Source organism: Abrus precatorius, unplaced genomic scaffold (genome assembly GCF_003935025.1).
Source record: "Abrus precatorius isolate BTA unplaced genomic scaffold, Abrus_2018 Scaffold7, whole genome shotgun sequence".
In the NCBI taxonomy this organism is placed as follows: domain Eukaryota; kingdom Viridiplantae; phylum Streptophyta; class Magnoliopsida; order Fabales; family Fabaceae; genus Abrus; species Abrus precatorius.
In genome coordinates this window covers 31,104,741-31,121,534 of record NW_020874417.1, presented here as the reverse complement: position 1 = coordinate 31,121,534, position 16,794 = coordinate 31,104,741, and the positions used below count along the sequence as shown (strand labels likewise).

The window sequence follows — 16,794 nt, the reverse complement described above, 5'->3', positions numbered from 1 at the left end:
AAAATGTAAAAAATCAATGAACCTAACTTCTTTAATTGAGTTAACACATGCCGTAAGATTCCATGGTATGATTATTCAATAGAACATAATAAATCTCCTTACAATTTGAATATCTCTTAATAATTAATCCCAATACTTCAGACAATTTTGTACATTATAAGACAAGAAGAAGAATATTTGTGTAAAATTCTCCTCTTCATGGCCACATCAATACTTTTTTCTACAAGTGTTATATTTTGGTAAACTTCGAACAAATATCAATGTTTCATAGAAGAAATTAAAGATTATAATTTCTTTGTCAGTATTAATAACGAAGTCCAAGTCACACAAGATGGACTAATCTATAGTATTTAATGTATGATAAATATGTGATCATAAATGATTAATAATAGGAAGATATGTAATTTTTTTTAAGTTATTGGTGTAAACGTATATGTCGTTATTGAATAGACATCTTAAGCCGCGTTTGATGCAATTTTTTTTTAGACTTTTCTTCTCTTTGTTATAAGTTGGCCTAGTTACCCAAATAATGTTCTATAAACGATTTTTTTTAATATAAGGCACACAATAAATATTAAATATGACAAATTAATTTTAAAACTATAAAATTTAATATAAAGGGGAGAGGCTAGAAGGTAAGGGAAAACCTTTTCAACGATGCACTCCCACCACACTGTCTTGTCTTTGACGTATTACTCAAGTTATCAATATCGCCATGTCTCTACCAACTGATCCTTTAAGTAATTTGGCGATGCATTTACCACAAATGTTGCCATTGATGAAAAAAAAAATGATAACAATAGAAACTCCGGGACCGAAAAACCTAGGAATGTTCTCCAAAGCTTCATTTTGAGAGTCCATTTCTGACTTTAAAAGAAATAGAAAGAAATTTATTCATTTTATTATTGTTTGAGAAGGAATGAAACAAAGTTGGAAACTTTAGTTGCATACTTCTGTTTGTTCACAAAAGGTTGCGTGCCATGATGAGTTTTAGCTTAGCTTAAATCATCATCGTTTACCAAACAACTTTTATAAACATGTGGAAGAAGATTTAAATAAGAGAGAGAGAGAAACATTTTTTGTATTAAGTTTTTTTCTATAAATAATAGTGTCCTATTTAAATAAAATAACTCATGATAATTTAAACAAATCTTATGTGATTATATATATATATATATATATATATATATATATATATCAAACTATAACATAATTTTAATTTTTGTATAAAGTATTTAAATGGGTCATTTTTTAGAGAGAATGATAGATAATCCCTATTATTTTGATACTTGCATGTTAGTTATCCAGTTATTACTGGACGTAAACAGGTGGAAGAAGATTGAAATTAAAAAGAAAAGAAAAGAAGAGAGAGAGAGTAGCAATTTTTATATTAATTTTTTCTTTCTATAAGTAATACTGTCTCATTTAAATAAAATTACTCATCAAATGAGATAATTTAAACAAATCTTACGTAATTATACATATCAAACTATAACATAATTTAACAATTGAGTTAACTATTTTAATTTTTGTATAAAAAAATTAAATGGGTCATTTTTTTCAAGAGAATGAGAGATAATCCCTATTATTTTGATACTTGCATAATAGTTATCTAGTTATTACTGGCGTAAATTGCGATAAGAAACATGTCTATACCACACATTTATATAAGAAATAACATCCAGGACCATAAAATCCATAATTAATAAGTAAAGGCATCAGTGGCATCACTTTAACTTTAATACACTCTGGTAGGTAGAGTTGAAACTCGACTTGTCTTGTTGAAGGATACACACCAAAAGTACCTGCAAATTAAGTAAATTAAATAATAATTGCAAGGGTAAATAATCACAATATTCGTTTGGAACTTCAACTATTATGTGAGAAAAAACTTTAGCAGTTATTTAACTTTTATAATGGCATTTTGATCCTTTTCGCTGAACCAATTAAGCAAGTTTGTCCAAAATAATACTATTGCATCCCGGGTTATAGTTACTTCAAGTTCCATAATTGATCAAGATTCAAACGAAAGAGAGAGTGCAGGATGCAAACGTAATGATTATAAGCTTCAATGTAACAACTGTTAGATTATTTTAATAATCTTATTATAGCGGCCTATGTAACTTATAGCATAACTCTAATTAATGATTTAATGTAATAGTGGTTAAATATAAAATATAGAGTTATTGAGGGTATAATTATAAATACAATTATAAGGAAACTCTTCCCTCTTCCTTCATATAAATAAAAGAGCGGTTATCAAATAAAAGTTACGGCATTCCTTATTTTTTACTTTCATGGTTTCTGAGTGAGCTTACGGTAAACGCATAAAGGAACTTTTTCTCTACCATCCGAGAGGAGCTAAAAGAGGAAGGAAAAGTTGAAGAAAATATTAAGGAATCAACGACATCAAAGAGAGAGATAACATCAAAGAACAATGGATTTAGGTTAGTGCTCTCTAAACTCTTAATTGTGTGATAACCATATATTGTGTTGTGAGAGCAACGTAATTCAAGATCTGAAAGGGAAAAGGTAATTTTATAATAGTCATTGCATAATAGAAATTACATAATGGATTAAAAAAAATTCTAACAGTTGGTATCAGAGCTAGGTTATGAATTTCGTTGATTCTCCATAAGAGATTGGTTTTTCATTAAAGTTTTTCCCAAATTACATGAACCCTAGGTATTTTATATGATGGATTGACATTATTTTGATGTTGAATAATTATTTTTGGATTCAACAATTGAAAACCCTAAGGTTTTAGAAGCTAGAAACATTAGATTTTGAATATGTAATATGAGCAGAGCCATGTATCAGGGAGCAGGGCCACGCATCAGGAACAAGCACGGCCATGCTTCAGCGAAGCATTGCCTTGCATAATGGAAGCACGGCCATGCATCAAGAAGCACGACCATGCTTCAGGAAGCAGGGGCATGCATCAGAAATGAGCATGGCTTTGCTTCATCGAAACACAGCCATCCATTAAGTAAAAGCACGGCCGTGCATAGGAATTTTATGGCAGAATAAGAAATATAATTCATAAAATATATAGATAATTTTAGAATTACATCAAAGTGAATTTTACTCACCAAAGTGATTAAATTCTCAAGTTAATTAATTCTAAATTACATTATCATAATGAGAACTTCACAATTTAGTGCTTAATTTTAAGGGTAGCTTGTTAGTCACCAAAGTGGCCTAGCTTTAAAAGTTCTTTAAGCATTTAATCGTGTGTTATAAATTGTTCAAAATTGTTTGATGCTATATGAAAACAAAGAGTGAACAATTTAGCTCATTAATTATAACGCTAGGAGATCGCCCAAAGGTAGATCATTGCATATGATTAATGACATTAAGGAGACATGTAAGCACTTTATAATATGTTTGTATATCCAAAGATGACTTGCATATTAGTTTGAGTGACTGGTTGTCAATTAAAGTTGTTTATTAGCATCATTATAGATAAATTGTGTATTTAGGCATTACCCAAAGGTAAACTTAGATGCATAATTGATGACAGTTGGTGTCTGAATCCATTAAGTTTATTCAAAGCATAAATGTTTAAGCATGTGTTAAATAGTTTAGTCCCTATGAATATGTATGGCATGAGTAATGCGTAGTTAAGTTAAATGGGCTTAATTATGATGATTGGGCTGAACAAGTTTGTGTTATGGACTTAGACCTAGCAATCATTATAGAACAAGAGCCTGCAACCATCACAAAGACCAGTACTGAAGAGGAAAGAACTCTTCGTGAGGCTTGGAAAAGGTCAAATAGGCTAAGCTTGAGCTTGCTGAAGATGACTATGGCTGAAAATGTGAAGCCATTAATGCCAAAGACTAAAAATGCTAGGGAATTTATGGCAAAGGTGAAAGAGTATGCACAATCGGACATTACTGACAAGTCCGTGTCAGGTACCCTATTGACTGAGTTGACTACTAAGAAATTTGATTGGTCACAGCCTATTCATGACCATGTGACTGACATGATCAATCAAGCAGCAAAGTTAAAATCAATGGGCATAGAGATAAAGGAATTCTTTTTAGTACAATTTATTTTGAACTCACTCCCTCCTGAGTTTGGTCAGTTCTAGGTGAATTACAACACCATTAAGGATAAATGGAACATACAGGAGATTAAGGCCATGCTGGTTCAAGAGGAAGGGAGGCTGAAGAAGGTAAAAGAACACTCCGTCCATCTCACATTTCATGAAGGGGCTAGTAGTAGCAAAGATAAGTCAGGTAAGAAGGACAATAAGAACAAGAATGATAAGGCCTTATTAAAGGTTCGTGAAGGCCGAATCCAGAAGGGCCAGAGGTGCTTCTTCTGCAAGAAGACTGGTCACTTCAAGAAAGATTGTCCGAAGAGAAAAGTTTGGTTCGAAAAGAAAGGTATATATCATGTTTCAGTATGCTTTGAATCAAATCTTATTAAGGTACCAAAAAACACCTGGTGGTTAGATTCTGGTGCATCTGCTCATGTGTCACATGTAATGCAGAGATTTCTTTCGATCCAGCCCATAAGCGGAACTGAAAAGTTCTTATATATGGGAAATAGAATGAAGGCACGGATAGAAGGAATAGGGACTTACAGATTGATCTTGCATACTGGTTGCTGCATAGATCTAGAAAAGTGTCTTTATGTCCCTGAATGTGCTAGAAATTTGGTTTCTGTTGCAAAGTTGGACGAATTTGGTTTTAATTTACTGAATTTCTATTTCATGTTGAGAATACTGTTAGTAGTAATTTGAATGTGTATAATGAATGGTCTACTTTTTTGTGACATCAAAGGTTAGGTCACATATCCAAAAAAAGGATGATGAGGTGAATGAAAAGTGAAATTTTACCTCAATTGGATTTTGTTAACTGGGATGTTTGTGTGAATTGTATTAAAGGAAAACAAACTAAACACACATCAAAGAATCTAACCACAAGAAGTAGTCAACTCTTAAAGTTGACACACACTGATATTTATGGTCCGTTTGACATCCCATCTTGGGGTGGTGAAAGATATTTCATTACCTTTATTGATGACTACTCACGTTATTGTTACCTGTATGTGTTGCATGAAAAATCTTAATTAGTAGATGTCTTACATGTGTTCATTGATGAGGTAGAAAGATAACTAGATAGAAAGGTAAATGTTGTGAGGTCAGATAGAGGTGATGAATATTATAGAAAATATGATGAAAGTGGATAATGTCCAGGTCCATTTGTGAAACTTCTGGAAAGTTGAGGCATACGTGCACAGTATACTATACCTGGTATACCATAACAAAATAGTGTGACTGAAAGGAGGAATTGTACTATCATGGAAATGGTTAGGAGTATGTTGAGTTACAGTTCTGTACCTATGTCTTTGTAGATGTACGCATTAAAGACTGCTGCGTATCTGCTTAATAGAGTTCTTAGTAAGGCAGTTCCAAAGACTTTTTATGAACTGTGGACAGAAAAAAATCCAGTTTAAGACATTTTCATGTCTGGGGTTGTCCAGCAGAAGTAAGAATGCATAATCCACATGAAAAGAAGCTTGATGCTAGAACTATAAGTGATTATTTCATCGGCTATCCTGAAAAATCAAAGGGGTACAGATTTTACTGTCTTAACCATAGTATGAGAATAGTTGAGTCTGAAAATGCAAGGTTCATTGAAAATGGTCAATTTAGTGGGAGTAATGAAACATGAAAGGTAGAAATTAAAGAGACACGTGCGAAAACTCCTGTAGTTGGTGTCTCTTCTCTAGTTGTTGTTCCTCTTATTGTATCACGGTTACACAACATAAAAAGACAACAAGTTAATGTTTCAAACCCACAAGAACAACATATAGAGGATGAACCAGCTGAAAATGCGCAAGTCACAAGTGAGCAAGAGGAAGGTGAACCACAAGAGATAGCATTAAAGAGGTCTGTAAGGCAGAAAAGACCGACTATTTTGAATGACTATGTGATTTACTCACTTGAGCATGAATGTGACTTGAGTATTGATGATGATCCAATCTCATTTAAGCAAGCCATGAAATGTTACAATTCTGAAAAGTGGTTGAATGCCATGAAAGAAGAGTTAAAATCAATGAGTGAGAATAAGGTATGTGATCTAGTCGAGTTGCCTAAAGGTTCAAAACGAGTTGGTTGCAAGTGAATCTTTAAGACCAAACATGTCTCAAAATGCAACATTGAGAGATACAAGGCTAGACCTGTTGCTAAAGGATACACTCAAAAGGATGGCATAGACTATAAAGAGACATTTTCTCCAGTTTCAAAGAAGGACTCTTTAAGAATTGTTATGACTTTAGTGGCTCATTATGACTTAGAGCTCCACCAAATAGATGTAAAGACCGCCTTTCTAAATGATAACTTAGAAGAGGAAGTTTATATGGATCAGCCAGATGGCTTCTTGATCGCAGGTAAAGAAAGTATGGTGTGTAAGTTAAAGAAATCAATATATGGGTTGAAACGGACTTCCAGACAATTGTATCTTAAGTTCAATGGTACCATCACGTCATATGATTTTGTAGAGAACATTGTTGATCGGTGTATCTATATGAAGGTCAGTGAGAGTAAGTTCATCATTTTAGTCCTGTATGTTGATGACATTCTTCTTACTACTAATGATGTTGGGCTGTTGCATGATGTAAAGGAATTTCTCTTTAAGAACTTTGAGATGAAAGATATGGGTGAGGCTTCCTATGTGATTGGAATAGAAATATTCCGTAATAGATTACAAGGATTACTGGGATTGTCTCAAAAATGTTACATCAACAAAGTATTAGAGAGATTTAAAATGGAAAAGTGCTCATAAGGGGTAGTTCCAATTCAAAACGGAGACAAGTTTAGTGAAATGCAATGTCCCAATAATGAGTTGGAGCAGAAAGCAATGGAATCTATTTCCTATGCATCAGTGGTCGGGAGTTTAATGTATGCTCAGACATGCACTCGGCCTGATATCAGTTTTGCTGTTGGAATGTTAGGCTGATATCAAAGTAATCCCGGAATGGACCACTGGAAGGCTGCAAAGAAAGTTCTTAGGTATTTACAAGGCACCAAGGACTACATGCTTACTTATAGGAGATCTAGTCAATTGGAAGTGGTTGGCTACTCAGATTCAGATTATGCTAGATGTGTAGACTCAAGGAAATCGACCTTTGGCTACATCTTCTTGTTAGCTGGAGGTGCGATTTCATTGAAGAGCAGAAAGGAATCCAATATTGCTACGTCTATCACGGAAGCGGAATTTGTGGCATGCTTTGAGGCTACTATTCATGCTTTGTGGTTCTGGAACTTTGTCTTAGGGCTTGGTATTTGTTAATAATATAGAAAAGCCGCTGCGAATGTACTGTGATAATTTTGCAGCCGTCTTCTTCTCTAAGAATGATAAGTATTCAAAGGGAGCAAAACATATGGACTTAAAATACTTATCAGTGAAAGAAGAAGTGCAAAAACAGGAAGTGTCTATTGAGCATATTGGTACTGATTTAATGATAGCAGATCCGTTAACTAAAGGATTGCCCCCTAAAATATTTTTTGGCCATGTTGGTAGAATGAGCATTATAGACAAGTCCTTGTTAGCATGATTGTATGATTTACATATATGTGTATAGATTGTTTGCTCATATTATTGTAGACATTTTAAGAATTCAATAAAAGTATTGTTTCTGCTTGTTTACTTATTATTTGAATTGTGTTAATGTACATGTATGGTTTGAGTTTGATAACAGGTTGAGTATTAAAAACACGTCAGAGTTACAGTCTGTAGTATGACTGATTAAAGCTATTTTGATTTGGGTTGGTTCTGTGATACTTGGAAGGAATCATGTTGTCAAATGACTTGTGACCGCCATGATCTGATCAACTTAAATAATTAAAAGATGATGACTTTATATTATCAATGATATGCGTACTTACAGTTCATTGAATCTTCAAGTCGTCACATAGGCCAAGTGGAAGATTGTTAGATTATTTTAATAATCTTATTATAGTGGCTTATGTAACTTATAGTATGACTCTAATTAATGATTTAATGTGATGGTGGTTAAATATAAAATATAGAGTCATTGAGGGTATAATTATAAATACAATTATAAGGAAACCCTCTCTTCTCCCTTCATATAAATAAAAGAGCGGTTATCAAATAAAAGTTACGACATTTTCTATTTTTCACTTTCACAGTTTCTGAGTGAGCTCACAGTAAATGCATAAAAGAATTTTCTCTCAACCATCCGAGAGGAGCTAAAAGAGGAAGGAAGAGTTGGAGAAAATACCAAGGAATCAACGACATCAAAGAGAGAGATAACATCAAGGAACAATGGATTTATGTTAGTGCTCTTTAAACCCTTAATTGTGTGAGAACCATATATTGTGTTGTGAGAGCAACGTAATTCAAGATCTAAAAGAGAAAAGGTAATTTCATAATAATCATTGCATAATAGAAATTACATAATAGATTAAAATTTTTTTTAACAACAACCAGCTTTTGTATACCACAAGAATGCTCAAAACAATCCCCTGAATGCAAATAATTAGATGAACGAGCTAATTTGTAGGAAAGTTACCCTCTGCATGTGGAATATGGTCGCAGAGGAAGAGCTTTCTAGCAGGGGAATAATTACAATATTTGAATTTACTGAATATGTGAATGTTAGAAATTTTATATTTTTAATAATATAAGATAGATTACATATTATTAATAATATTTATATATTTTTACGTGATTTAATTTTAATGAATTTTAAACTAATAATAAAAAGTGATATAAATTTAATAAGTAAAAATAAGATTTAAGTCCTTTAAAAATAACAAGAATCTTAATAGGATTAAAAATGAAAGTGTACTCTTGATTTTCAATACATCTGATTAGACAATTCTTTATTTTCTTCATATCAAATTAAAAAAAATATGACAGCCTTATTATAGGATAAAAAATTCTAATTATAGAATATTATTGTACCGAATAGTTCTCAATGATTATTATCTGTAACTTTAAGGAATTATTTTAGAAGGAGAATTTTAAAGAAGAGAAGAGGAGATGACATAAATTTATATTTTAAATGAATATATTTAAAAATATTTTTTAAAAATAAAACATAAATTAATATATTAATAAAAATTTAATATATTAATAATGTATTTGTCATCATAAATAATATATAATTTTTTTAATTTAAAATTAAAATATATATCCTCTCTTCCCTCTTCTCCAAAAACTTCTTCTCAAACATGCTCTAGATATTTTTAGAACTATCTTTGATCTTTAATAACTTAGCATACTATAAAGTTGGTTTAATACAGTTCTATTATGGAAATTATCCATCAGTGAATCTCATTATACTACGCGTAGGTTTGTTTCAAGAGTTATATTGTTGATATGATAGTACAGTTCTATTATAGAAATTATCCAACAGTAAATCATACTACGCATAGGTTTGTTTCAAGAGTTATACTGTTGATATGATAGTGATAGATAATAACAAATAACTATACCTAGAAAATATAATGATACTTAACCAGAATAGTACAGGTAATGTAGAACACTAGCAATGAAAAATATAAAACATATAAGATGGAAAGAGAAACTTATTTAGTATAACAACTCATGAAAATCTCGATTGAAAGGTTCTACTTACCACTAGGCTATGCATGCAATTTGTTCAATCTCAACGGAAAGGAGTTAATCTCGATGACAACCACGACAAAGTCGATCTTTTAAGCTATAAAGGAATTTGAAGTAAGCGTGTCTCCATTTCCTATTTAAGAAAATGCAACAGCAGAATCCCAAAAAGCCCACGGCAAATCCACATTCTATACCAATGTAAAACCATAACAAAAATTCAGATTCATCCTCATCCTCATCCATTGGCTTTGTGTCTTTTGATTGACCATCCGGCAAGCAGATGTTTTTGAGTGGAAGTCCACAAAGATCACGATTTCCTATGTAGCTGAGTTCAGTAAACCCCTGAAGTTGTGTGCCTGATGGTATTTTGCCCGTGAGATTGTTGAATGACAAGTTTAAGACACCGAGAAAGGACAGACTGGACATGCTCTGAGGAATTTCGCCCCAAAGTTGGTTTGATGATAAATCAAGCGACTCCATGTTTTTCATGTTGCCAATCTCTTCTGGTATTCTTCCCTCTAATTTATTGAAGGACAAGTTCAAGGAATGCAATCCAATGAGGCTAAACAGTTGTGGAGGTATTGTTCCAGATAGATCATTGCTGGAAAGATCAACTAAGGTCATAAAGTGCAGGGTTTTTACGTATTCTGATGCTTGACCCTTGGTAAAAAGCTTAAGAGTCTCAAAAAAGAAGTAAAATGCACCACCGAGATCAAAGTAAAAAGTAAGCTTACTAATAGAAGCATTGTTGAAAACTAAAGATGTGATATTATTTAGGCAATTGGGTATATGTCCTGAGATTCTATTATCTCCAATATCCAAAATAATGAGGGAAGACATTTGGCATATTTGTGGTGGAATGTTACCACTGAATTGATTGGACCTTAATTGGAGAGCCTTTGCACTCTGTGGTATCCAGTTTGGTATATTTCCTGAGAAGTTATTTTCACGAACATTAAAGACCAGAAGAGGGCAATTCCGCAGCATGGGAGTTATCTCACCATAGAGCTCATTCTCATGCAGATGCAACGTAGTAAGATTAGATAACAAGCCCATTGATGGGGGTATCTCTCCTGTTAAGTTATTGCTTCCCAAGTTAATATGAAGTAATGACTTCCAGTTCTTCCAACAATTTGTAAGCCCTCCAGATAGATGATTGTGAGAGATATCCAAATATAACAAATTGCTTTTCCCATTCAGCATCTTAGGATCACACAAAAGGGGAGAGATGGTTCCTGACAATAGGTTGTTTGATAAATCAACCAAGGCCACATTTGATGACAGTCGGGGCAAACCACCTTTCAAATAATTGTTTGACAGAATTATGAATGTAGTGTTCAATACCACATTTGATATGTCCCCATCTATTGAATTATATTCTAAAGCTAGCTGGACCTTTGTCGTAGATGCAAAATTCCAAAACTCACCATGAGCCTCAAATGATGAGTGCAATTAAAATCAAGCGATCTTTGTGTGTATAGCCATGCAGGAGGTTTTGAACCACCAATTGTTAAACATATGTTGTCAAGTTGAAAAGGAGGAACCCAATTGGGATCAAAATCAAAGATTAACGGTGGTGATAGGCATATATTCAATTCCTCCAACTTTGATAATTTTGCAAAATTTCTGTGAGACAACCCCGGTCAAATTATTGCTGCCGACATCACAAGGTTATTAAGGATGACAGATTTCCCAAATTTTCAGGAATAGATCCAGAAAACTTGTTCCCTGTAAAATAAAGCTCTTGCAAAAGTTCAAGTTGTCCTAGCCAATCTGAGATTGGTCTTGAAGTTATTGAATGCCAAAATCAAGGATTTCAGATATCGAAGATTTGGCAATGCCTTCGGTAGTTGGCCTTTCAAAGAATTACCATTAAAATTAATATAAGAAATGCCACTAGAAAGATTGAATAACCATTTAGGTAACTCTGAGTCAAATTCATTGTAGGAAAGATGAAGACCTTGAAGTGAAGTAAAATTAGCATATTAAAGAGACGGACTCAAGTCTTTAAGTTGACAACGACTCAGGTACAACTCTGTAAGTGATGGAAGCATAGTCACTAATTGAAGCCAATTAGTGTCCTTGTGCAGATCAATGCGACCAAGGTTGAGATATTCCAAGGAAGAAAGGTGGGATAGCCATCGATGATTATCAATGGCAAGATTCTCATTAACTGATAAATCAAGATAACGAACTGAAGAGTTCACAGATTGACGAGGAGGGGTAGTAAGAGATCGATTATGATCATATTGACTGTTAACATAGTCAAATTGGATAGCCAAGAAATCATTATTGCTCAAATCCAAGTAATTTAGAAATTCAAAGTCCACAAAAGATAGATGAATAGAACCTGTAAGGCAGTGTGATTTATCCACTTTGTCAACATAAGATGGATGAAGAGCTGTAGAACATGGGAGGCTGAGTTCAGTGACTCTACTTGTGATGTTGTCACAAGTCACTCCCCTCCATTCACAACAATCTTTTGTAGTGGACCATGATGAGAGCACACCTGATGGATCAGTGGCTCCTTGCTTGAAGTATAAGAGAGCATGCTTGTCTTTCTGGTTACAACGGATCATGAAGCTCCAAGAACCCGTGTTGAACATAAATAATATTACACATAGCAACCAAGCAAATGTGATTGCATACTGAGGAGGAGATGTATTCATGATTGTGCCCCAAAAACAAATGTGCATAAGCTCAAGGGGAACTCTATTTAATTTATATGAAGTGAAGAGTCGCCATATATATCCTTTGTCTATGATAAAATATAATTCAATAACAAAAAAGCATTAAAAACAAACATACTCTAAATTTTCTTACATTGTACTGAACAGGTTGCATGAAAAAATGTGCCCCTCCTTTACGAAAATTATTTATATTTATTTATATATTTTTTTCCCTCTCCACTGCGGCGATCAAGATACTATTTATATAATATAATAAATGTTAAATTTAAGTAATCAGGTAACAGAGAGGTAAACAACTAGTATTATTCATCACAGGATATCTTGATTCAGAGCTTAAATTCGGAAAAAGAACACAATTTTCTCACAACTATTGCAATTGTATATGCTCACAAGTGAAGGCTAACTTCAATAAATGATGCCTCTTTGAATATTTTGTACAACCAGGAGTCCAACTTATTTATCAAATAAATCCATTTTAAAAATTAAATTCCCAAACTTATACTATTATCAAACTAATATCTTGTTTAAAAATTCTTTTGCCACATCAATTAAAAAAAAATCAACATAATACAATACTTGCTCTATACAAATAAATTTCATACATCCGAAGTAAATTGTAAAAATTACAAAAAAAATACATATAAAAAATTAAAGAGAAAAGAAAAGGATGAATATAAACAATAAAAAGAAAGGTAAAAAGAAAAGAAACTACAATTATTAATGTAAAATATATTTTTTAACTGTCTATTTTAAATTTTAAATTTCAAGTTTTAAATTTCGTGAATCACATTCTAAAATTATGAAACACGTTAAGTAATATCTGTCAATTGCAGAGTAGATAGTGATACATGAGTTTTTTGAAATAAATATTACAATTGAAGAGTACAACACTTAATTTATCTTTTTAATAAAGAATATCCCAACCACAATAGTTCAATAAATTGTTTTTAGAAATGCATTTATTTGACAAATAGGCGTCAGGAATCAAAACAATTTCTAGCTCTGCAAGGCATGGAATCTTATCCGTTTTTCCTTTGCTTTTGCCTTTTAAAATGTTCACAAATAGCTTTTGACCGCATTCACTAAGCTGTCTTGTTTTTTAGCATCCCAACAACTTTCACAATTGACATGATTTGAAGTTTTGAACGGTTCATTGGGTGGACTACATATTCATAATACTTTTTACAAATCACGTGGATCTTAAGTGTGGCAAGATTTAGGGCAGTATGAGATTTCAATGTCAGAATAAAGTATGTATGCAAAAAAATTTCAAATATGGTGATTGAGCATTGTGAACAACTTGAACATTTTTTGATGCGTATTGTCAACAACTTGAACAAAGGTGAAAAATTGCTGTCTATTGGAAGCTTAGATGATTATCTGGACAATCTTCTTGAGCCCAAATTTTTTTTGAGAGAATGAGAGATAATCCCTATTATTTGACACTTGCATGTTAGTATATCTAGTTATTACTCGACGTAAATTACGAATAAGAAACATGTCTGATACCACGCATCTACATAAGAAAGAACATCCAGAACCTTAAAAGTCCTTAATAAGTAAAGTCTTCAGTAGCATCACTTTTTTACACCCTGATAGGTAGAGTTGAAACTCAAATCTTGTTGAAGGATACACACCAAAAGTACCTGCAAATTAAGTAAATTAAATAATAATTGCACGGGTAATAATAACAATATTCGTTTGGAACTTCAAATATTATGTGAGAAAAACCTTTAGCAGTTATTGAGCTTTTATAATGGCATTTTGATCTCTTTTCGCTGAACTCAATTAGGCAAGTTTGTCCAAAATAATACTATTGGATCCCGGGTTATAGTTACTGCAAATTCCATAATTGATCAACAAACAAACAAAAGAGAGAGTGCAGGATGTAAACGTAATGTTTATAAGCTTCAATATAACAACCAGCTTTTGTAGACGACAAGAATGCTCAGAACAATCCCTTGAACGCAAATAATTGGATGTTAGAAATAATTACAATATTTGAATTTACTGAATATGTGAATGTTAGAAATTTTATATTTTTAATAATATAAGATAGACTACATATTATTTATAATATTTATATACTTTTTTACAGTTATATAAACTAATATAAGTGATTTAATTTTATTGAGTTTTAGACTAATAATAAAAAGTAAAATAGATATAATAAATGAAAATAAGATTTAAGTTAAGAGGATTAGAAACAAAAGTGTAATCATAATTTTCAATATATCAAATTAGACAATTTTTTATTCTCTTTTTATCAAATTAGAAAGAAAACATTAAAGCCTCATTGGAGGATAAAAAATTCTAATTATGAAATAGTGTAGTAACAAAGGTTCTCAAAGATATTTTCTATGAATTTAAATATTCTTAGGAGGTGTTTGGTATAAAATGTTTTAATTTTGAGATTCTCATAAAACTTGAATTGTAAAGAAATTGAAATTTTTAAGTATCTTTAACTTTTTCAAGAATTTAAAATTTTTAGACAAAAATGTCCTCCTTACCTTACTTCACTTTATCAATTTCAAATTAATTTTGCACTCTCTCTTCTCTCTACTTCACTGGTTTCTCTCACATTCTTTCCTCCATAGCTGCTCTGTTTTTACTCTTTGGTAAGTATATGCTCTTATTTTTGTTAATTTCTCTCTTTCAATTGACATTATTTGCTTGCACTGCTCTCCTCCTTCTTTATTTTTATTTTTTGGCTTACATTGTTGTTTGTGATTTGTGTCTTTTTTTTTCTCATCATTCTCTTTTGCTTATAGTTTTATGTATATTTTGCATAATCTTTCTTCTTCTTTTTTTTGTTTCTTTTGCCTAGGCTTATTTTTCCTAATTTTAATTTTTGTACAATAATTATTTGCTTCCTATGGTTGTGCGAATCTGATGGTTGCTGGTTTAATTCCTGTTGTCGTTTTGGTAGTATCTCATTCTTAGGTGTTTAGTTATATGAATTAAGAGATATTGTTTTCTCTGTATATTTTATTTCTTTTGATTGTTTACTACACTTCTTGTAATTTGTATGGTATATCTTGTACCCTTCTTTGCTGCATTTTTCTTTTGTTATAAATATTAGACAAAGAATAATTTTAATTTGTTATGTTTTTATGTGCCAAAGTTATTTGTTAATTTTACAATCCATGGATCAATTGCAAAATACAAAGAAGATGCAGATTATCACAAGTTTAATGGTTCATGTAGAAACGATAAATGTGGTTCTAGCCGGTGAAAGTGGTTCAAGGTAAATTTTGAAAATTTCAATAAAAAACCATGATAATTTCATTTATCATTTTTTAATAATTGTTATTATGGCTGTTTTCTTTTGTTAAATGTAGAATTGTTTAGGAGCACTAGATGGACCATATATCAAGGTTAATGTTTTAGAAGCTAATAAACCTAGATACAGAACAAGAAAGAAAGAATTAGCAACCAACGTATTGGGAGTTTGTTCTCAAAATATACAATTTATTTATGTCTTGTTGTTCGTTGGGCAGATGTGCCTATCGAGGAGTAATAAAAAGTTTTAAAATAAGGATTAATTTTTAATTATTAAGAATTTCTTAATTCAATCGTTTAAGCCTAAAAGATCTGAAATTTAATAAGAATCGAAATTTAATTATAAAATTAATTATGAATAAAAGCAAATAAAACAACACAAGTCTTGGTTGAACTTACAGGAGAGAAACCTAGGGCATATGAGTTTTCTCATTCAATCCTTTATTTTATTTTTTTATTTAACTCTAAATTTGATTTCCTTGTGATTATCAATCATTCATACAAATACTATTAATACTCAATGATCATGCAATATTAATATTTTTTTTCTAAATTAATATCCCTAATGATTATGCAAGACATCAATTAAAGAAAGTATAAAGTACTTATGAACTTGTTAATTTAATAACGATTGGAAGAGAAAGATTGGTTTGATCCACCTAATCCTTTATCTCATTTTATCCTATAGATCCATTAACTAATCGAGATACGATTGTCTAACAATATAATTAATTAGGATTATAATTATGCGCAATAGGATAAAAGCTAATCACAAACGGAAACCATATATAGATTCAAACTTCAAAAATTCAAAAATTCATGAACACTAATTCTCATATCCCTAGCTATGAACTTAGTTACCTATGTTAAAGGAAAGAAATAAAACAATCATAAACAAAGTCATAATCAAAAGAAATAGCAAACTAAAATGTGAGATGAGTTTCCGATCTTCAAATACAATCGCTTGAAGCTCCAAGTCCCGCCAAGAGTATTCCCACGATCTTATACAAGAGAAATAAGATGAGAAGTGTATCAGAGAATAAAAGACAAGATGTAATCAGTGTGTCTAACAAGATGCCTAAGGTATTTCTTTTATAGGGTTTTCAAACCCTAAAAGCTCTTTATAATTAGGCTTCTCGCACATGAGTACGGTCGTGCGAGGCCTTGTTGAAAGGGTTCGGGTGTGTTAACTGCTACGAAACTCTGATCTTTCA

The 16,794-nt window shown here is 31.8% G+C and overlaps 1 protein-coding gene across 1 annotated transcript; it reads right to left on the bottom strand.

The window, feature by feature from the left end:
• Positions 1-9,665: 9,665 nt before the first annotated feature.
• Positions 9,666-10,811, bottom strand: LOC113871778 (receptor-like protein EIX2). The gene has a single exon (XM_027508884.1). It carries the CDS (start codon positions 10,809-10,811, stop codon positions 9,666-9,668), a length of 1,146 nt encoding a protein of 381 aa, XP_027364685.1.
• Positions 10,812-16,794: the final 5,983 nt, after the last annotated feature.

Coding starts and splice junctions, on each gene's coding strand:
- LOC113871778 (XM_027508884.1), bottom strand. CDS start 10,811: ATGCTGAATGGGAAAAGCAATTTGTTATATTTGGATATCTCTCACAAT.